The following is a 24142-nucleotide window of genomic DNA, read 5'->3' as shown; positions in this document are numbered from 1 at the left end:
TTTTGACTTTATATGTGATAAACATGATTTTTGTGTAATTATTTTGACTTTTTACCTCAAAATAAAGAATTTTTTATAAAATATTTATGTCTTCATATGTAATTATTTAGACTTTTTAGCTCTTTTTTTTACTTTTTAGCTCATATTTTTAACTCTTTAGCTCATATTTTTGACTTTTTATCTCATAAACAATATTTTTTATGTCATTATTTTGACTTGTATCCTCGTAATAGCGACTTTTCAAATATGAATGTCTCCGTATTTTAACTTTTTAACTCACATTTTCAACTTTTTATTTCAATCATGATTTTTATATCATGATTTAAAATTGTATTTCATAATAGTAACTTTTTTTTATCAAATATTTATGTCTTAACGTAATATTAAGATTTTTTATCTCATAATCATGAAATTATTTTTCATTCTTTTGACATTACACCTCATTAAAGCAACTTTTTATAATTATTTTATGACTGTATGTAATTATTTTGACTTTTTATCTCATATTTGTAATTTATTTCATATTTTTGACTTTTTACCAAAGTCCATTACTGCCCTCTAGTGGATTATACGTTTAATGCATGCATCAGATCTGACACGTCAGGCTCTTTAGGAAAAAACAAATGACACAGATGATGGAGAGGGTTAAAAAAAAACTTACGTATCACTTTTGATACATTTGGCCTTTTAACAGTTGTAGAGTTGTCCAATGCTCCTCTAACACTCTGTTACCTTCCAAACAGTGCAATGGTGAACATGTGTGACCAGTTCTGCTGGACGCCGCTCCATCATGCTGCTCAAGCTGGCCTGGCAGAACTTCTGGAACTTCTATTGGCGGAAGGAGCCGAGATAAACGCTCAGACCATCACCGGGACCACACCTCTAATGGTGGCCATCGAGAGCAACCATCTAGCCTGTGTGGAGTTCTTCATCGAAAATGGTGCCAACCTCCTAATGGAGAACAAAAAAGGTAGGACACGCACAATGAAATACGTACGTGTCATCAGAATAGAACAGATATACTTTACCGAGAAAAGTTCCTGATTGATTAGTATCTCACAGAACACTAAAACTTGGGAACCACTGCTGTAAGAAATGGTTGAAACTAGGGGTGTCCCAATCACATATTGATAGGGGATATCGTGCTGATATTAGAGCAACAAAAAAAAAGTATCAGTTGATATCGGCTTGCATCTAATATGTCTGATACTGTTACCATCTAAATCTTCAACTTTTTGCTTCCTAGGGCCAAATATGTCAATAGTCTTAGGGCCAAACAGTGATTTTTACCAGGCAACAGCACAACAATATATATATATATATATATATATATATATACATACAGTGGGGCAAAAAAGTATTTAGTCAGCCACCGATTGTGCAAGTTCTGCCACTTAAAATGATGACAGAGGTCTGTATTTTCATCATGTACACTTCACCTGTGAGAGACAGAATGTGGAAAAAAAAATCCAGGAATTCACATTGTAGGAATTTTACAATAATTTATTTGTAAATTATGGTGGAAAATAAGTATTTGGTCAATAATAAACATTCAGCTCAATACTTTGTAATATAACCTTTGTTGGCAATAACAGAGGCCAGACGATTACTATAGGTCTTTACCAGGTTTGCACACACAGTAGCTGGTATTTTGGCCCATTCCTCTATGCAGATCTTCTCGTGAGCAGTGATGTTTTGGGGCTGTCGCCGAGCAACACAGACTTTCAACTCCCTCCACAGATTTTGTATGGGGTTGAGGTCTGGAGACTGGTTAGGCCACTCCAGGACTTTTAAATGCTTCTTACGGAGCCACTCCTCCGTTGCCCGGGCGGTGTGTTTGGGATCATTGTCATGCTGGAAGACCCAGCCACATTTCATCTTCAAAGTTCTCACTGATGGAAGGAGGTTTTGGCTCAAAATCTCACAATAAATGGCCCCATTCATTCTTTCCTTAACAAGGATCAGTCGTCCTGTCCCCTTAACAGAAAAACAGCCCCAAAGCATGACGTTTCCACCCCCAAAGCATGATGTTTCCACCCCCATGCTTCACAGAAGGTATGGTGTTCTTGGGATGACACTCAGTATTCTTCTTCTTTCAAACACGACGAGTTGAGGTTATACCAAAAAGTTATATTTTGGTTTCATCTGACCACATGACATTCTCCCAATCCTCTGCTGTATCATCCATGTGCTCTCTGGCAAACTTCAGACAGGCCTGGACATGCACTGGCTTACCAGGGGGACACATCTGGCACTGCAGGATTTGATTCCCTGTCGGCGTAGTGTGTTACTGATGGTAACCTTTGTTACTTTGGTCCCAGCTCTCTGCGGGTCATTCACTAGGTCCCCCCGTGTGGTTCTGTGATTTTTGCTCACCGTTCTAATGATCATTTTGACCCCACGTGATGAGATCTTGCGTGGAGCCCCAGATCAAGGGAGATTATCAGTGGTCTTGTATGTCTTCCATTTACTGATAATTGCTCCCACAGATGATTTTTTCACACCAAGCTGCTTGCCTATTGTAGATTCACTCTTCCCAGTCTGGTACAGGTCTACAATTCTTTTCCTGGTGTCCTTCGACAGCTCTTTGGTCTTGGCCATAGTGGAGTTTGGAGTCTGACTATTTGAGGCTGTGGACAGGTGTCTTTTATACGGATAACGAGTTCAAACAGGTGCCATTAATACAGGTAACGAGTGGAGGAGAGAAGAGCTTCTTAAAGAAGGACTTACAGGTCTGTGAGAGCCAGAGATCTTCCTTGTTTGAAGTGACCAAATACTTATTTTCCACCATAATTTACAAATAAATTATTTAAAATTCCTAAAATGTGAATTCTTGGATTTTTTTTCACATTCTGTCTCTCACAGTTGAAGTGTACCTATGATGAAAATTACAGGCCTCTGTCATCATTTTAAGTGGGAGAATTTGCAGAATCGGTAGCTGACTAAATACTTTTTTGCCCCACTGTGTGTGTGTATATATATATATATATATATATATATATATATATATATATATATATATATATATATATATATATGTATGTATGTACAACTCAGTTAATGTTAATTTATGCGTGTTTTGTCTATATTTTTAACCTCAAACATTCAAAAAAGGTCATTTTCTGCAGTTGTTCATTATTTCCAGGTGTTATTCTGTGACCATATCCACCTACATATTTCATCAGATGTCTTCCAAACTTCCATTCATTTTTTCTACCGCTTGTCCCTTTCAGGGTAGCGGGTTTACCCACACACACATTAGACACATGAAAGATGCCAAAAAATTTTAGGTTTTCATGTTAGGACGTGGGCAAGGTATGGCGTCCAAGATTATCCTTTTTTCATAGAGCGTGAAAAAGTCACAACTTTACCGTAGAGCGGGTGTTCTAAAATTCAAATTCAATTAGTTAGTCTGTAAAAAAAAAAAATTCTAGCAATTTTATGATAAAAAACAAACTGGCAGAATTTTACCATACAATTTATGGTGGTTTTTACACCAGTATTTCCACAAATTGAAAAAATGTACCACTGTTGTTTTTACGTTAACATTTTGATGATTGAGCCTCCAGTTTTTACTGTAAAATCTACGGCCATTTTATTTACACAGCATTACAATAAATTAAAAACAGTACCACTTTATTCTTACTTTTTTTTTTACCATAAAATCAAAATTCCCTATTTTTACATGGCATTACTGTCAATGGAAAAATGCTACCACTGATTATTTTATTTTATAATACATATAATTTTTAACTCTAAGACCCAGGGCGCCAGGTTGTAAAACTAGCAAAAGTAGTTACCCAGTACATAAGACTCAGATATTGTAGAGACATTGTCACTTATTAACTCATGCTCAAAACAACGACAATACAAACAAATGAAACGAGAAACAATAAGAGGGGTTAAAAAGAGCAAAAAGAAAAATGAAAATGGAGAAGAGAGCATGAATGAGGATATGCTACAAGAACAAACGTGGACTTATGTACTGGTTGGTTGTTCCCGGGCGCGACCACCGCTGCTGCTCACTGCTCTCCTCACCTCCCAGGCAGTGATCAAGGGTGATGGGTCAAATGCAGAGAATAATTTCGCCACACCTCTTGTGTGTGTGTGTGTGTGTGTGTGTGTGTGTGTGTGACTATCATTGGTACTTATTTTATTTTATTTTTTTGCTTTTCTTGTGTGCCCTGGGTCCTAGTGCCCCCCGTTACACATACAAAGTCTCCAAGTCAGAATGAGCCTATTAGAAAGTATCCAGTAACAAAAGTGTCCGCATCATTCTGCATCATGATCTCATCATCATTAATTATTTTGCCCACTAAGGTCTCACCGAAAAAAAACATTACCACTCCACTTCAACTTAACGCATAAGTCCATTCCAGGCGGTTAGTAATGAATAGTGTTTTTCATAATTACCATTGTTCTCTGTTTGACTAGTTTCACTTGATCAAACCTTTTATAACCTTCCACACTACTAAATATTACAAGTATGTATGATTCCTGCTGATATCGTATCAAATCCATACAGGCTCCAATATCATATAGGAAGCAAAAAAGTTTTATTGAGACCCCCTAGTTTAAACCTTTAAGCATAGTTAATTGTGCTCGTGAGTGCAAGAAGTCAGAGATGCAGGTTAACCGTCGTTAAGAACTACCGCATCTTCCGGACTATTGAGCGTACCAACATAATTTTAGAAGAAAAGCATTTTTTTTGCTCATATATAATAGCCGCATCGGACTACAAGTCACAGATATATACATTGTGAAAGCAGTTATTTGCACAGAAATATTTTGTAAATGTTTATTTACAACCCTTAGTGGTGTGTCTGTGACAAGGCAGTAAAACGGTGATTGAACAAAACAGAAGTCATCGTCATGGATCCATTTAAAACGGAAGTTAGCTCTCCAATTAGCTAAACTGACTCAATAACTCCAAGGTGACGTTTTGGTGAATTTACTGAAGAATTTGCAAAAGTGAAACAATACAAAAGAATGGCATTGTAAGTTAATAATACTAACAAAGACCCTTGTAAATATGTTAGCATATTAGATAATGCGAACAACGCTAGCTTGATTACATTATGATTGCACGTACAAATATGCATGAAAACACTCTAAGTAAGAACACACTAAGTAAGAATTGTTTTGGTTATATTGTAAAACTTACAAACACTGCTTGGCGTGATAAATAAGGAATCCATAAGAGTAGAAACGCTATGGATGACTAGAAAACAGAATGGCACTCCAGTTGGAAAAACAAAAAGAAGTAAATGGGAGGACACATGCAGTGAGTGAATTCGTCCATAAGATGGCGCCAAAGCACAAGCAAAACACTTTCTAGATGTGTTTCCTTGTTTGTTTGTTTTTCAAAACATTTTTTTTTCATGGTTCAGTCGTGACTTATAGTCCGGAAATTAGGGTAACTTTGACGATGATGTTCCATAGTCGCTTTAAAGTATTAGAGGTGACTCAAGTGGACATGTTTGACTCCCATGCAGAACAAAACTGCCTGGATGTTGCCACCGCCTTTGGTGACGGACAGATATATCAGCTGGTGAAAGAGAAAGTCGAGGCCCTGCCCAAACCCAAAAACAAGGGAAAGGGTAAACCTCAGAAATCCAAGGTAGCCAAGTAACTCCTTTCAAATAATACGTCCACGTATTTCATATTTGTAACTGTCTATTTTCTTTGTCTTCTATTTGTTTCTTAGAAATAACTCTCTATCCCTCTGCTTGCTGTCCTTGGAGCTCATTCTCCCTCACTGGTGTCTTTCTTGGTCCTGGTCAACTGCAGAGTATTTCAACACCTTTTTAAATAAATATACATTTGTACAGTGCCAGGGTTCATCTCACCTGTATCCCCAACCCAAATCTGCCTACAGTTTGTCAAAAGTTACATTTTCAATAACTTTGCCTGTGTGTATGAAGTGAAATTACAGGCAAAACCTTACGAGCACAAAAATGTTTCACAAACTCAAAAATGTTTCACAAACTCGAAAAATTGCTTCACAGACTCAAAAGAATGTTTCACAAACGTAAAAACGTTCCATACACTTCAATTTTTCTTCACAAACCCCAAAAAATGTTTCACAAACTCCAAAAAATGTTTCATAAACTTAAAACTGTTCCAAGAACTTAAAAATTGTTTCACAAACTCAAAAATTGTTTCACAAACTTAAAAATGTTTTGCAAACTCAAAAAAATGTATCACAAACTCTAAAAAATGTTTCACAAACTTTAAAAATGGTTTCACAAACTCGAAAAATGTTTTCACTAACTCAAAAAGATGTTTCACAAACTCAAAAAAATGTTTCACAACTCGAAAAATTGCTTCACAAACTCAAAAGAATGTTTCACAATCGTAAAAACGTTCCATACACTTCAATTTTTCTTCACAAACCCCAAAAAATGTTTCACAAACTCCAAATAATGTTTCATAAACTTAAAACTGTTCCAAGAACTTAAAAATGTTTTGCAAACTCAAAAAATTTTATCACAAACTCTAAAAAATGTTTCACAAACTTTAAAAATGGTTTCACAAACTCGAAAAATGTTTTCACTAACTCAAAAAGATGTTTCACAAACTCAAAAAAATGTTTCACAACTCTAAAAATATTTCACAAACTCAAAAAATATTTCAAAAACTCTAAAAAATGTTTCCCAAACTCAAAAATGTTTCAAGAACTAAAAAATGTTTCACAAGCATAAAATAATGTTTCACAAACTCAAAAAAATGTTTCTCTAACTATAAAGAATGTTTCATGAACTTAAAACTGTTTGAAGAACTTAAAAATGGTTTCACAAACTTAATGTTTCACAAACTCAAAAATGTTTCACAAACTCAAATAAATGTTTCACAAACTTAAACATTCTTCACCAACTCAAATAAATGTTTCACAACCTCAAAATTTTTTATTACAAACTAAAAAGGATGTTTCACAAACTTAAAAATGTTCCATACTCTTAATTTTTTTTTCACAAACTCAAAAAAATGTTTCACAAACTTCAAAGAATGATTCATAAATTTAAAACTGTTCCAAGAACTTAAAAATTGTTTCACAAACTCAAAAATTGTTTCACAAACTTAAAAATGTTTTCACTAACTCTAAAAATATTTCGCGAACTCAAAAAAATGTTTCACAAACTCAAAAAAATGTTTCGCCAACTTAAAAATGTTTGAATAACTCAAAAAGGTGTTTCACACACTCAAAAAAATCTTTCACACACTTGAAAATGTTTGACAAACTCAAGAATGTTTGACAAACTCAAGAATGTTTGACAAACTCAAGAATTTTCCACAAACTCGAAAAATGTTTCACAAACTAAAAAATGTTTCACAAACTAAAAAATGTTTCACTAACTCAAAAAATGTTTCACAAACTTGAAAAAATGTTTCACAAACTTAAAAATGTTTTGCAAACTCAAAAAAATGTATCACAAAATCTAAAAATGTTTCACAAACTCAAAAAATTGTTTCACAAACTCGAAAAATGTTTTCACTAGCTCAAAAAGATGTTTCACAAACTCCCAAAAATGTTTCACAACTCTAAAAATATTTCACAAACTCAAAAAATATTTCAAAAACTCAAAAAAATGTTTCACAAACTCAAACATGTTTCAAGAACTAAAAAATGTTTCACAAACATAAAATGTTTAACAACTAAAAAAATGTTTCACAAATTCAAAAAATGTTTTCACAAACTTGAAAAATTGCTTCACAAACTCAAAAAATGCGTCTCTAACTAAAAAAATGCTTCACAAACTCAAAAAAAAAAATGCTTCACAAACTAAAAAAAATGCTTCACAAACTCAAAAAACAAAAGTTTCACAAACTCAAAAAAAAAAAATGCTTCACAAACTCAAAAAATAAAATGTTTCACAAACTCCAAAAAAATGTTTCACACACTCAAAAAGAATGCTTCACAAACTCAAAAAAATGCTTCACAAACTCAAAAAAAATGTTTCACACACTCCAATTTTTTTTTCACAAACTCAAAAAGAATGCTTCACAAACTCAAAAAAAAATGCTTCACAAACTCAAAAGACTAAATATTTCACAAACTCCAAAAAAAAAGTTTCACACACTCAAAAAGAATGCTTCACAAACTCAAACATTTTCTTTCCACAAACTCAAATATTTGTTTCACTAACACACTACAGGATTGGCAAGTAGAAAAACTATTTTCTTCAATTTAATACTTTTGGCACACTTTTTCCACTTTTTGTTGAAAGCGCCGAATATTTTGTCTCTCATGCGCAAGAATCTAGTTCACACTCTTCACCGACAGGTGGAGCTGCCGAGTCAATTTAAGGCCGAGTTTGCGAAACATTTTTTGAGTTAGTGGAGTTTTGGCAGTAATTTCCCACCGCATGACGTCACAAGTTTAATACGGAATCTCCAACCGGGATGCCTCCAACTTTATCCTAAATATCTGATCGTAAAACTGCTGCAATCTTGCGTACGACGCTAGTAGTTTCTTGCGGAAAACACAAGTAGTTATGGTTAATGACCATGAATTGTACTTTGGTATGTACTCATTGTTAACTATGACACAATCCAAATAACCTTTCCCACTCTTGGCACACATAGTCAACACAACACAACTTTGTGGATATTATAAAAAAAAATGTCCAAACACAACACATAATTCAAAATGACACCCATTGAAATCCCATGCAATGCATGATGGGAAAAAACGCTAAACTCTCTCTCCGCACTTATCCATGTTTGGCACATTTTAGCTGCTTAATATTTCTGATTGATTACAAAACTTCAAGGAGGTCGTCATGGAAACCGTCCAAAGACTCCAGGTGTATTATCAACTCAGTACCGAGAAAAGCCTGCAATATTTATACATGTCATTTATGACCTTTTTTTATTTGTAATACAGTTCTGTTTTTTTTTCTGTCAAGATGGACTGATGAGGGAACATGAATGAGAAATAAAATTTAATTATGAGATTTTAGCAAACATCGGCAATGAAACAAAGAAACATTTCAAGGGGCGTGACTACTTCCTGTACCCACGGTGTACTATTCACTTTTACTGCGAATCAATATCCGCTCCAAATATTGCTTATCGTTGTCCTTGACTGCTGCTTATCGGTATCGGCCCTGACAAACTGTATCGGCCCATCGCTAATTTGAAGCTAACGTTTATTTCGATTTTAGATCGGAGCCCAGATTTTGAGTTTTGCAGAAGATATATGAATAGAATAAAGCCTTTCTGATTCTGATAAACTGAAAAGTAGCAAAACAAACATTTTGAAAGAGAAACTGAGCATTAATTACAAAAATAGTTGCACATTTGGACTGAGAGGACCTCATTTGGAGCTAAACTACAAACCTGCAGTACCATGTCGCACCATTGCGGGGCGCTGTTCGACCACCTTGTCCTGCATAGGTGGTGTTTACCAGACAAACTTCTTCTTTTTGGACACCGACACAGTATCAAATTGTCTCACATTCTTCTTATTTTTATGTTGATACAAAGTCACGTGGTATCATTTGAGATTCTTTAAAAAATATGTATATATTTTTTGGGGGGGCAGTATCGGACAAAATGGGCGACTCATCGAATGTGAGTCCTCGAGGTCCGCGCGGACTCTGTTATGTAACCCTGTATGTGTGTGTGTGTGTGTGTGTGTGTGTGTGTAGGGTTGAAAATGCATCCCCCTGTAACGTGGATGACAGGTGAGTGGAGAGACAGGTGACAAGGAAAGGAGGAGGGAGGAAGTCAGGATTTGTGAGGAGGAGATGGAGCAATAGAGGGTGACTCAGAGGGTCGTGGGTGTGTGTGTGTGTGTGTGTGTGTGTGTGTGTGTTGGGGGTGGGGGGAGGGGGTGGAGAGCTAAGGGCTTTTCTTGCACAGGTTAGAGAAAGACTGGCGAGGTCTGTTGTCAGCCGTGACGCAGTGTGTCTGTCAGGGCGTGGCCTTGGACTTATATAGTCATGCAGTGGTGTGTGTGTGTGTGTGTGTGCGTGTGTGTGTGTGTGTGTGTGTGTGTGTGTGTGTGTGTGTGTGTGTGTGTGTGTGTGTGTGTGTGTGTGTGTGTGTGTTCATGTTCTACCCTATCGTGCCCTTCAAGGATGACACATGAGAGTGTGAGAAAACATGACGATGATGTTTTTTATTTATTTTATTTGCACGTTAAAGATGATACTGCACCATCTACACATCCACTCCCAGTATCACTGGGAGGCTGTGTCCAGTGTCAGTGTCATGCTGGGCCCAGTATCAGTGTTGATGCTGTGTCCGGGTGCCAGTGGAATGTTGTGTGATACTGTGTCCGGTATTAGTGTGATACTGTGTCCAGTATTAGTGTGATACTGTGTCCTGTATTAGTGTGATACTGTGTCCTGTATCAGTTTGATGCTGTGTCACTGTGATGCTGTGTCTGGTATCAGTGTGATGCTCTGTCCAGTATCATTGTGATGATGTGTCCAGTATCACTGTGATGATATGTCCGGTATCATTGTGATGATGTGTCTGGTATCACTGTGATAATGTGTCCGGTATCACTGTGATAATGTGTCCGGTATCAGTGTGATGCTGTGTCCAGTATCATTGGGATTATTTTTTTCAGTATCACTGTGATGCTGTGTACGGTATCAATGTGATGATGTGTCCGGTATCACTGTGGTAATGTGTCCGGTATCAGTGTGATGCTGTGTCCGGTATCAGGGTGATGCTGTGTCCGGTATCAGGCTGATGCTGTGTCCAGTATCATTGTGATAATGTGTCCAGATTCAGTGTGATGCTGTGTCCAGTATCATTGTGATAATGTGTCCAGATTCAGTGTGATGCTGTGTCCGGTATCAGTGTGTGCACTTTTCCAGTATCACTGTGATGCTGTGTCCGGTATCAGTGTGATGCTGTGTCCAGTATTACTGTGATTATGTGTCCAGTATCAGTGTGATGCTTTTTTCCAGTATCACTGTGATGCTGGACACATCATTGTTATGATGTGTCCGGTATCAGTGTGATGCTGTGTCCAGTATCATTGTGATGCTTTTTTCCAGTATCACTGTGATGCTGTGTCCGGTATCAGTGTAATGCTTTTTCCAGTATCACTGTGATGCTGTGTCCAGTATCATTGTGATAATGTGTCCAGATTCAGTGTGATGCTGTATCCGGTATCAGTGTGATGCACTCTTCCAGTATCACTGTGATGCTGTGTCCAGTATCATTGTGATGATGTGTCCGGTATCAGTGTGACGCTGTGTCTGGTATCAGTGTGATGCTGTGTCCGGTATCATTGTGATGCTTTTTTCCAGTATCACTGTGATGCTGTGTCCGGTATCAGTGTAATGCTGTTTCCAGTATCACTGTGATGCTGTGTCCGGTATCACTGTGATGATGTGTCCAGTATCATTGTGATAATGTGTCCAGATTCAGTGTGATGCTGTGTCCGGTATCAGTGTGTGCACTTTTCCAGTATCACTGTGATGTTGTGTCCGGTATCAGTGTGATGCTGTGTCCAGTATTACTGTAATTATATGTCCAGTATCACTGTGATGCTGTGTCCGGTATCATTGTTATGATGTGTCCGGTATCAGTGTGATGCTGTGTCCGGTATCAGGGTGATGCTGTGTCCAGTATCAGTGTGATGCTGTGTCCAGTATCATTGTGATGCTTTTTTCCAGTATCACTGTGATGCTGTGTCCGGTATCAGTGTAATGCTTTTTCCAGTATCACTGTGAAGCTGTGTCCAGTATCATTGTGATAATGTGTCCAGATTCAGTGTGATGCTGTGTCCGGTATCAGTGTGATGCACTTTTCCAGTATCACTGTGATGCTGTGTCCAGTATCATTGTGATGATGTGTCCGGTATCAGTGTGATGCTGTGTCTGGTATCAGTGTGATGCTGTGTCCGGTATCATTGTGATGCTTTTTTCCAGTATCACTGTGATGCTGTGTCCGGTATCAGTGTAATGCTGTTTCCAGTATCACTGTGATGCTGTGTCCGGTATCACTGTGATGATGTGTCCAGTATCATTGTGATAATGTGTCCAGATTAAGTGTGATGCTGTGTCCGGTATCAGTGTGTGCACTTTTCCAGTATCACTGTGATGCTGTGTCCGGTATCAGTGTGATTCTGTGTCCAGTATCACTGTGATTATATGTCCAGTATCAGTGTGATGCTTTTTTCCAGTATCACTGTGATGCTGTGTCCGGTATCATTGTTATGATGTGTCCGGTATCAGTGTGATGCTGTGTCCGGTATCAGGGTGATACTGTGTCCGGTATCCATATGATGCTTTGTCCAGTTTCACTCTGATGCTGTGTTTAGTATCACTGTGATGCTGTGTACAGTATCAGTGTAATGATGTGTCCAGTATCACTGTGATGCTGTGCCCAGTATCATTGTCATGATGTGTCCGGTATCAGTGTGATGCTGTGTCCAGTATCACTGTGATGCTGTGTCCAGTATCATTGTGATGTTTTTTACAGTATCACTGTGATGCTGTGTCCGGTATCAGTGCGATGCTGTGTCCAGTATCACTGTGATTATGCGTCCGGTATCAGTGTAATGCCGTGTCCGGTATCACTGTGATGCTGTGTCTGGTATCACTGTGATGATGTGTCTAGTATCACTGTGATGCTGTGTCCGGTATCACTATGATGATGTGTCCGGGATCAGTATGAAGCTGTGTCCAGTATCATTGTGATGTTTTTTACAGTATCACTGTGATGCTGTGTCCGGTATCAGTGCGATGCTGTGTCCAGTATCACTGTGATTATGCGTCCGGTATCAGTGTAATGCCGTGTCCGGTATCACTGTGATGCTGTGTCTGGTATCACTGTGATGATGTGTCTAGTATCACTGTGATGCTGTGTCCGGTATCACTATGATGATGTGTCCGGGATCAGTATGAAGCTGTGTTCAGTATCACTGTGATGATGTGTCCGGGATCAGTATGATGCTGTGTACAGTATCACTGTGATGCTATGTACGGTATCAGTGTGATGCTGTTTCCAGTATCAGTGTGATACTTTGTCCGGTATCAGTATGATGCTTTGTCCAGTATCACTGTAATGCTGTGTCACTGTGTTGCTGTGTCTGGTATCAGTGTGATACTGTGTCCGGTATCACTGTGTTGCTGTGTCTGGTATCAGTCTGATACTGTGTCCGGTATCACTGTGATGCTGTGTACAGTATAAGTGTGATACTGTGTCCGGTACCGGTGTGATACTGTGTCTAGTATCACTGTGATGCTGTGTACAGTATCAGGGTGATACTGTGTCCCGTACCAGTGTGGAACTGTGTCCAGTGTCACTGTGATGCTATGTACAGTATCAGTGTGATACTGTGTCCGGTATCAGTGTGATGCTACTAAAAAGCACTGCAGTCTGCAAGTTGCTGACTCAGCAGTCCTAGCAGGAACAAAAACATCTTGTTGGTTCTTCTTCACAATAACACGCAGTATGATATTACTACATAATATACCTATTATTATATGTTATACACTGATATTACTACATAATATACCTATTATTATATGTTATACACTGATATTACTACATAATAAACCTATTATATAATGTTATATACTAATATTAGTACATAATTTACCTATTATTATATGTTGTATACTGATATTACTACATAATATACCTATTATTATATGTTATACACTGATATTACTACATAATATACCTATTATTTAATGTTATATACTAATATTAGTACATAATTTACCTATTGTATGTTATATACTGATATTACTACATAATATACCTATTATTATGTTACACACTAATATTACTGCAGAATATACCTGTTATTATATGTACATACTGATTTTACTGCATAATGTATTATTTTATGTTATACACTGATATTACTGCAATGTTTGTTGTTATGTTATTTACTGATATTACTGCATTATGTACCTATTATTATATGTTATACACTGATTTTACTGCATAATATACCTATTATTATGTGTTATATACACTTTCCACTTGATACCTATTATGTTATATATTCATATTACTGCATAATATACCTATGTTATGTTATATACAATTTTACTGAATAATATACCTATTATTATGTTATTTACGGATATTACTGCATAATATACGTACTATTGTATGTTATATACTGATATTACTGCATCATATACCTATTATTATATGTTATACACTGATTTTACTGCATAACACAATATTATTGTTAAATACAGATATTACTGCAATGCAATGTTTACTATACGTTATTTACTGATATTACTACTACTGCATATTATACGTATTATTGTATGTTATAAAATGTTATTACTGCATAATACACGTATTATTGTATGTTATAAAATTATATTACTGGATAATATACGTATTATAGTATGTTATACACTGATAATACTGCATATAATATGTATTATTGTATATTATGTACTGATAATACTGCAGTATATGTTAATATATGCTCCATACCAGGGGTCACCAACCTTTTTGAAACCAAGAGCCACTTCTCGGGTACTGATTAATGCGAAGGGCTACCAGTTTGATACACACTTAAATAAATTGCCAGAAATAGCCAATTTGCTCAATTTACCTTTAATAAATAATTATATATATATATATATATATATATATATATATATATAAAATGTGTATTTTTTTCTGTCATTCCGTCGTACATTTTTTTTTTCCTTTACGGAAGGTTTTTTTGTAGAGAATAAATGATTAAAAAAACACTTAATTGAACGGTTTAAAAAAGGAAAAATCACAAAAAAAAAGAAAATTAAATTTTTAAACATAGTTTATCTTCAATTTCAACTCTTTAAAATTACAAAATTCAACCGAAAAAAATGAAGAGAAAAAAATAGCTAATTCGAATCTTATTGAAAAAAAAAAAATGATGGAACATCATTAGTAATTTTTCCTGAATAAGATTAATTTTAGAATTTTGATGTTATGTTTTAAATAGGTTAAAATCCAATCTTCACTTTGTTAGAATATATAACAAATTGGACCAAGCTATATTTCTAACAAAGACAAATCCTTATTTCTTCTAGATTTTCCAGAACAAACATTTTAAAAGAAATTCAAAAGACTTTGAAATAAGATTTAATTTTGATTCTACAGATTTTCTAGATTTGCCAGAATAATTTTTGGGAATTTTAATCCTAATAAGGTTGAAGAAATGTTTCACTAATGTTATTTGTCGAAAAAACAGAAGCTAAAATGAAGAATTAAATTAAAATGTATTTATTACTCTTTACAATTAAAAAAAAATACTTGAACATTGATTTAAATTGTCAGGAAAGAAGAGGAAGGAATTTAAAAGGGAAAAAAAGGTATATGTGTTTATAAATCCTAAAATAATTTTTAAGGTTGTATTTTTTCTCTAAAATTGTCTTTCTGAAAGTTATAAGAAGCAAAGTAAAAAAAATTAATGAATTTATTTAAACAAGTGAAGACCGAGTCTTTAAAATATTTTCTTGGATTTTCTAATTCTTTTTGAGTTTTGTCTCTCTTAGAATTAAAAATGTCGAGCAAAGCGAGACCAGCTTGCTAGTAAATAAATACAATTTGAAAAAATAGAGGCAGCTCACTGGTAAGTGCTGCTATTTGAGCTATTTTTAGAACAAATTGGACCAAGCTATATTTCTAACAAAGACAAATCATTATTTCTTCTAGATTTTCCAGAACAAAAATTTTAAAAGAAATTCAAAAGACTTTGAAATAAGATTTAATTTTGATTCTACAGATTTTCTAGATTTGCCAGAATAATTTTTGGGAATTTTAATCCTAAAAAGTTTGAAGAAATATTTCACAAATATTATTTGTCGAAAAAACAGAAGCTAAAATGAAGAATTTAATTAAAATTACTTTATTACTCTTTACAATAAAAAAAAAGTACTTGAACATTGATTTAAATTGTCAGGAAAGAAGAGGAAGGAATTTAAAAGGGAAAAAAAGGTATATGTGTTTAAAAATCCTAAAATCATTTTTAAGGTTGTATTTTTTCTCTAAAATTGTCTTTCTGAAAGTTATAAGAAGCAAAGTAAAAAAAATTAATGAATTTATTTAAACAAGGGAAGACCAAGTCTTTAAAATATTTTCTTGGATTTTATAATTCTTTTTGAGTTTTATCTCTCTTGGAATTAAAAATGTCGAGCGAAGCTAGTAAATAAATAATTTTTTTTAAAAAGAGGCAGCTCACTGGTAAGTGCTGCTATTTGAGCTATTTTTAGAACAGGCCAGCGGGCGACTCATCTGGTCCTTACGGGCTACCTGGTGCCCACGGGCACCGTGTTGGTGACCCCTGCTCTATACTGACATATACAGTATACAATGTACTGTATTTCCTCAGATAAAGTACAATGTGTTTATTTCAAGTAGGGCTTTAGTGGCAGTGTGGGTGGAGATAAATAATAAAGCCTATTGATTGGTCAGAGAATGATTACTTTGAGGAATACTTTGGTTTGTTTGGTCGGACTAATTGCAGCAGGAATTACTTGATGCGTTACTTTTTAGGCTATTTTATTTCATTTTTTGACCCATTAATGTTATCGTGTCAAATAATCACAATCCAAGTATCTTTTAGACCTATTTTACATATTTCTAAAGTCCAAACTCAGTGTCGTGACTGAATGTATTTTGTTAGTAGAGAACGTGTTACTTTAAATACAGTAAAACGCTGAGTCTGCCGGAACAATCTCTTGTGGGGAAACTTCCGTTACTGTGGAGGGTGTCGGCTTTCACAGCAGCATGACTGACTGTATGTGATGCAGCAGTGTGTGTGTGTGTGTGTGTGTGTGTGTGTGTGTGTGTGTGCGCTGCAGAGATTCCTACATCAGTGGTGCCGTAGATTTCTTTAGTTTTCCATGCCAGAGATTCCAATTTGCTGCAGACTTTTATGCTGAGAATATTGATTGTAATTTGATGGCGGGAGCAAGAAGGCCGGCTGGTAAACAAGACGGCGAGTTCTCGGCTCAGACGAGCAGACCGATGCCTGCGTCCAAAAACAGATGCAATAAATATTTTACAGGATACATTACAGCTGCCGGCGCTTTCTTCATGATGCTGGAGTTCCATGAATCCAAATAAAAATGTCCCTGCAATCGTTTGACAACAATAATCAATATTTTTATCTGATTTTTGACAACAATAATCAGTATTGTTATGAACAATCTTTTGACAACAATAATCAATATTCTGATGAAAAATATTTTGACAACAATTATTAATATTTTTATCAATCTTTTGGAAACAATAATCAATATTGTTATTAACAATCTTTTGACAACAATAATCAATATTTTTATCAATCTTTTGGAAACAATAATCAATATTGTTATTAACAATCTCTTGACAACAATAATCAATATTGTTATTACGATCTTTTGACAATAATAATCAATATTGTTATTACAATATTTTGACAACAATAATCAATATAATTATTAATAATCCTTTGACAACAATAAACAATATTGTTATTCACAATCTTTTGACAATAATCAATATTGTTATCAACCTTTTGACAAAATGTATCAATATTGTCATTACAATTTTGACAACAATAATCAATACTATTATTAACAATATTTTGACAACAATATTGTTATAAACAATCTTTTGACCACAAAAAACTATATTGTTATTAACAATCTTTTGACAACAATATTGTTACAAACAATCTTTTAACCACAATAAACTATATTGTTATTAACAATCTTTTGACAACAATAATCAATATTGTTATAAACAATCTTATGACCACAATAATCAATATTGTTATCAATCTTTTGACAAAATTAATCAATATTGTCATTACAATTTTGACAACAATAATCAATACTTTTATTAACAATCTTTTGACAACAATAATCAATACTATTATTAACAATCTTTTGACAACAATAATATTGTTATTAACAATCTTTTGACAACATTAATCAATATTGTTATTAGCTTTCTGTTGAAAAAAATAATTAATATTATAATTATCAGTCTTTTTGACAACAATAATCAGCATTGTTGTTAACAATTGTTTATAAACAATCTATATTGTTATGAACAGTATTTTGACAACAATAATCAGCATTGTTGTTAACAATTGTTTATAAACAATCTATATTGTTATGAACAGTATTTTGACAACAATAATCTTTTGATAACAATAATCAATTTTGTTATTAACAATCTTTTGACTACAATAATCATTATTGTAATCTTTTGACAACAATAATCAATATTGTTATAAACAATCTTTTGACCACAATAATCAATATTGTTATTAATATTTTGACAAAAATAATCATCAGGATTATTAACAGATTTTTGACAACAATAATCAGTTTTTATTAACAATCTTTTGACAACAATAATTTATATTGTTATTAACAAGATTTTGACAACAATAATCAATATTGTTTTTAACAATCTTTTATCAACATTAATCAGTATTGTTATTAGCTTTCTTTTGAAAAAAATAATCAATATTATAATTATCAGTCTTTTGACAACAATAATCAGCATTGTTGTTAATCGTTTATAAACAATCTATATTGTTATGAACAATATTTTGACAACAATAATCTTTTGATAACAATGATCAATTTTGTTATTAACAATCTTTTGACTACAATAATCATTATTGTAATCTTTTGACAACAATAATCAATATTGTTATAAACAATCTTTCGACCACAATAATCTATATTGTTGTTAACAATATTTTGACAACAATAATCAATATTGTTTTTAACAATCTTTTGACAACAACAATCATTGTAATCTTTTGACAACAATAATCAATATTGTTATAAATAATCTTTTGACAACAATAATCACTATTTTTATTAATATTTTGACAACATTAATCAATATTGTTATTAACAATCTTTTGACAACAATAATCAATATTATTATTAACAATCTATTGACCACAATAATCTATATTGCTATTAACAATATTTTAACAACAATAATCAATATTGTTTTTAACAATCTTTTGACAACATTAATCAGTATTGTTATAAACAATCTTTCAACAACAATAATCACTATTGTTATTAATATTTTGACAACAATAATTAATATTATTATTAACAATCTTTTGACAACAATAATCAATATTGTTATTCACAATCTTTTGACCACAATAATCCATATTTTTATTAATATTTTGACAACAATAATCAATATTGCTTTTAACAATCTTTTGACAACAATAATCATGTTTGTAATGTTTTGACAACAATAATCAATATTGTTACAAACTATCTTTTGACAACTATAATCGATATTGTTATCAACAATCTTTTGACCACAATAAATATTGCAATTATCAATCTTTTGTCTATAATAATCAATATTGTTATTAACAATCTTTTGAAAACAATATTGTTGTTAACAGTCCTTTGTCAACAATAATCATTATTGTTATTAACAATCTTTGGACAACAATAATCAATAGTGTTATTGACAATATTTTGAAAACAATAATATTGTTGGTAACAATCTTTTGACAACATTAATCAATATTGTTATTAGCATTCTTATGAAAACAATAATAAATATTGTAATTGTCAATCTTTTGTCCATAATGATCAATATTGTTATCAACAAGCTTTTAAAAACAATATTGTTGTTAACAATCCTTTGTCAACAATAATCATTATTGTTATCAACAATCTTTTGACAACAATAATCAATCAATATTGTTATTAACAATCTTCACAACAATAATCAATATTGTTATTAACAATCTTTTGACAACATTAATCAATATTGTTAATAGCATTCTTTTGAAAACAATAATAAATATTGTAATTATCAATCTTTTGTCTATAATAATTAATATTTTTATTAACAGTCTTTTAAAAACAATATAGTTGTTAACAATCCTTTGTCAACAATAATCAGGATTATTATTAATATTTTGACAACAATACTATTATTATTAAAAATCTTATTAATAATCAATATTGAGCAATATCGAAATAATGTTGAATTCCTGACAAATTCTGACAATGTCAATTCCATGGAGGGCATTTCAACATTGAAATATCATAATCAATGCAACATTGATTTTAACAATGTTAAACAGAATCAATGGTTGTTAAACATTGAATCAACATTGATTTTTCAACCTCAACCAAATTGACCAAAATCCAACGTTGAATCCCTGTGGGTCGTAGCTTAGACTGAATGCAAACAAGGTAGGTTCATAAAGTCATAAGAAGCTAAGAGTAGACTTTGTGATGTTCTCACACAGACAAGAGGAAAACCTGCAGGGTAATGTTGGACCGTCATGGCGGGGGAGGTCACTAACTGCTAAATTGGGAGATACTGCATGGCCTGCAGCTTTTTGCTTGTCATGGTTTTACTGCAGGATCAGTCAGTCCTTTACGTGCGGTACTTCCTGCTCTGGCGCCGACAGACCCAAATGTCTTTGCCGTGCTGTCTTTTTTACGTTTACCTTGCAGACGTTTCTAGCCTTCGTTGCCAAAGCTGGTCCAAATGATTGGTCAGAATCTGGCGCTCGAGCCCAGGGGTGTCCAAACTACAGCCGGCGGGCCAAGTGCGGCTGCAAGTTTAAGAAGGAATCCTGCATTCTAATTGCTGCAACTCTGCTGCCATCTTGTGGACAAGGTGAGTCATTCAGGTAATGACCATGAATTGCATTTTTATGTCTGCGATGAGGTGGCGACTTGTCCAGGGTGTACTCCGCCTTCCGCCCGATTGTAACTGATATAGGCACCAGCGCCCCCCGCCATCCCAAAGGGAATAAGCGGTAGAAAATGGATGGATGCATGCATTTTTATGTTGAGCCAATCCAAACAACCTTTCCCGCTCATGGCGCAAATAAACCAACACACATAGTCGCACGTAATACAACCTGCTCACCGAACTTTGCGGATGTTATAAAAAATGTCCAAGCACAACATCTATCCATCCATTTCCTACCGCTTATTCCCTTTTGGGGTCACGGGGGGCGCTGGCGCCTATCTCAGCTACAATCGGGCGGAAGGCGGGGTACACCCTGGACAAGTCGCCACCTCATCGCAGGGCCAACACAGATAGACAGACAACATTCACACTCACATTCAAACACTAGGGACCATTTAGTGTTGCCAATCAACCACAACACATAATTTTAAAATAACACCCATTTAAACTCCATGCAATGCATGATGGGGAAAATTCTAAACAATCTCTCCACACTCATCCAAGAGGTGTCCTACTTCGATCTCCTTTGGCACTCTTTACAAATAGTCCACTATGAGGATGCAGGGGTTCTTAACCTTTTGGACGTCGAGGCCTAAGTTTTCCACTACAGGGGGTACCGGGTCCCACTTCAATATTAACACTGACTTAGTAGTCATGCTCTTGTTTTGAATAATAGTCAATAATGATATCCAACCTACTTACAGTATAAAGCTTGTCAAATGACATTAAAGCATGTGTTCATCCCAATGATTATTATCAAGGCTTAGGTCAGGCTGATTACAAAAATAAAATACTTATCAAGTATTGTGCAAAAGAAACAACTCATGAAACTGGTTTGAAAAAAAATATATCCATCCATCCATCCATCTTCTTCCGCTTATCCGAGGTCGGGTCGCGGGGGCAGCAGCCTAAGCAGGGAAGCCCAGACTTCCCTCTCCCCAGCCACTTCGTCTAGCTTTTCCCGGGAGATCCCGAACCGTTCCAATACATAGTCTTCCCAACGTGTCCTGGGTTTTCCCCGTGGCCTCCTACCGGTTGGACGTGCTCTAAAAACCTTCCTAGGGAGGCGTTCGGGTGGCATCCTGACCAGATGCCCGAACCACCTCATCCGTCGTACATTTTTTTTCCTTCTACGGAAGGTTTTTTGTAGAGAATAAATGATGAAAAAACACTTAATTGAACGGTTTAAAAGAGGAGAAAACAAAAAAAAAAGAAAATTACATTTTAAGACATGGATTATTTTCAATTTCGACTCTTTATAATTCAAAATTCAACCGAAAAAAAGAAGAGAAAAACTCATTTGAATCTTTTTGAAAAAATTAAAAAAAATTTTTATGGAACATCATTTGTAATTTTTCCTGGTTAAGATTAATTTTAGAATTTTTTATGACATGTTTTGAATAGGTTAAAATCCAATCTGCACTTTGTTTGAATATTTAACACATTGGACCAAGCTATATATCTAAAAAAGACAAATCATTATTTTCTTCGAGATTTTCCAGAACAAAAATTTTAAAAGAAATTCAAAAGACTTTGAAATAAGATTTAAATTTGATTCTAAAGATTTTCTAGGTTTGCCAGAATATTTTTTTTGAATTTTAATCATAATAGGTTTAAAAAAATATTTCACAAATATTCTTCTTTGAAAAAACAGAAGCTAAAATGAAGAATTGAATTAAAATTTATTTATTATTCTTTACAATAAAAAAATCAATTTACTTGAAAACTGATTTAAATTGTCAGGAAAGAAGAGGAAGGAATTTAAAAGGTAAAAAGGTATATGTGTTTAAAAATCCTAAAATCATTTTTTAGGTTGTATTTTTTCTCTAAAATTGTCTTTCTGAAAGTTTTACGAAGCAAAGTAAAAAAAAAAAAAGAATTTATTTAAACAAGTGAAGACCAAGTCTTTAAAATATTTTCTTGGATTTTCCAATTCTATTTGAGTTTTGTCTCTCTTAGAATTAAAAATGTTGAGCAAAGCGAGACCAGCTTGCTAGTAAATAAATACAATTTTAAAAATAGAGGCAGCTCACTGGTAAGTGCTGCTGTTTGAGCTATTTTTAGAACAGGCCAGCGGGCGACTCATCTGGTCCTTACGGGCGACCTGGTGCCCGCGGACACCGCGTTGGTGACCCCTAGTCTAAGACATTATGCGCTATTCACCTTTCAATTATAAAGCTGGATTTAGGGAGGGATTAATTTAAGACGTGAATAATAAATGATCTTCATGTTACTGGAAAATATGTCACTTTCATTTTTATGAATTCCCTTTGGTCAGCACAGTGTGTGTATATGTAGGTTTATTGCTCTTGACTGGGACAAACACACACAAACACACACACACACACACACACACACACACACACACACACACACACACACACACACACACACACACACACACACACACACATTGAATCAGGAGCAGGGAGAGGGACAGAAACAGGAAAAAGACCAAACATGGGCACAGGTGACGCACGGAGGATCCCCAGTTTCCATAGCAACAGGCAGGTGTGAGACACTGGGAGCTGGTCTAGCTTTTCAATCTGCAGGGGTGAAACGTGTACACACACACACACACACACACACACACACACATTTAAAAGCGGGGTGATGTGATACAAATCTGATGATGTTTTGTGTCAGGAGTGTGACACAAGAATAGTTTTGACGGACAACATGTTGATCTATAACATTGTGATCTTTAACAGTGATCTATAATTGTCGTCTAAAACAGTGACCTATAACTCTCATCTATAACTGTGATCTATAGCTGTGATCTATTATTATGATCTATAGTTGTCATCTACAACTGTGACCTATAACTCTCATCTATAACTGTGATCTATTATTATGATCTATAACTGATCTATAAAAGTGATCTATAATTGTTGTCTACAACAGTGAACTATAACTCATCTATAACTGATCTATAAAAGTGATCTATAATTGCCATCTACAACAGTGATCTATAACTCTCAAATATAACTGTGATCTATTATTATGATCTATAATTGTCATCTACAACAGTGACCTATAACTGTGATCTATAATTGTCATCTACAACAGTGACCTATAACTCTCATCTATACTGTGATCTATAGCTGTGATCTATTATTATGATTTATAATTGTCGTCTACAACAGTGACCTATAACTCTCATCTATAACTGCGATCTATAGCTGTGATCTATTATTATGAACTATAACTGATCTATAAAAGTGATCCATAACTGTCATCTACAACAGTGACCTACAACTCTCAACTATAACTGTGATCTATTATTATGATCTATAAGTGTCATCTACAACAGTGATCTATAACTGTCGTCTACAACAGTGACCTATAACTGTGATCTATAATTGCCATCTATAACAGTGATCTATAACTGTGATCTATAACTGATCTATAAAAGTGATCTGTAATTGTCATCTACAACAGTGCTCTATAA

The 24142-nt window shown here is 34.3% G+C and overlaps 1 protein-coding gene across 2 annotated transcripts in view; it reads left to right on the top strand.

The window, feature by feature from the left end:
- Nucleotides 1-24142, top strand: part of ankef1a (ankyrin repeat and EF-hand domain containing 1a) — a 56435-nt gene that overhangs the window by 28605 nt on the left and 3688 nt on the right. Inside the window, exons 8-10 of one of the 2 annotated variants that reach the window (XM_061885692.1) lie at nt 744-970; nt 5496-5620; nt 5708-5833. In XM_061885692.1, the coding sequence (XP_061741676.1) occupies nt 744-970; nt 5496-5620; nt 5708-5713 (358 nt within the window). In that variant the 3' untranslated portion in view covers nt 5714-5833. Of the gene's footprint in view, nt 1-743; nt 971-5495; nt 5621-5707; nt 5834-24142 lie in introns of those variants that run through there. The other variant, XM_061885693.1, reaches the window with a different exon arrangement.

This window comes from Nerophis ophidion, linkage group LG24 (genome assembly GCF_033978795.1).
Source record: "Nerophis ophidion isolate RoL-2023_Sa linkage group LG24, RoL_Noph_v1.0, whole genome shotgun sequence".
NCBI classification, from domain to species: Eukaryota; Metazoa; Chordata; class Actinopteri; order Syngnathiformes; family Syngnathidae; genus Nerophis; species Nerophis ophidion.
Note: the sequence above shows the minus strand (reverse complement) of the source record. Positions and strands in the feature narration are given on the sequence as shown.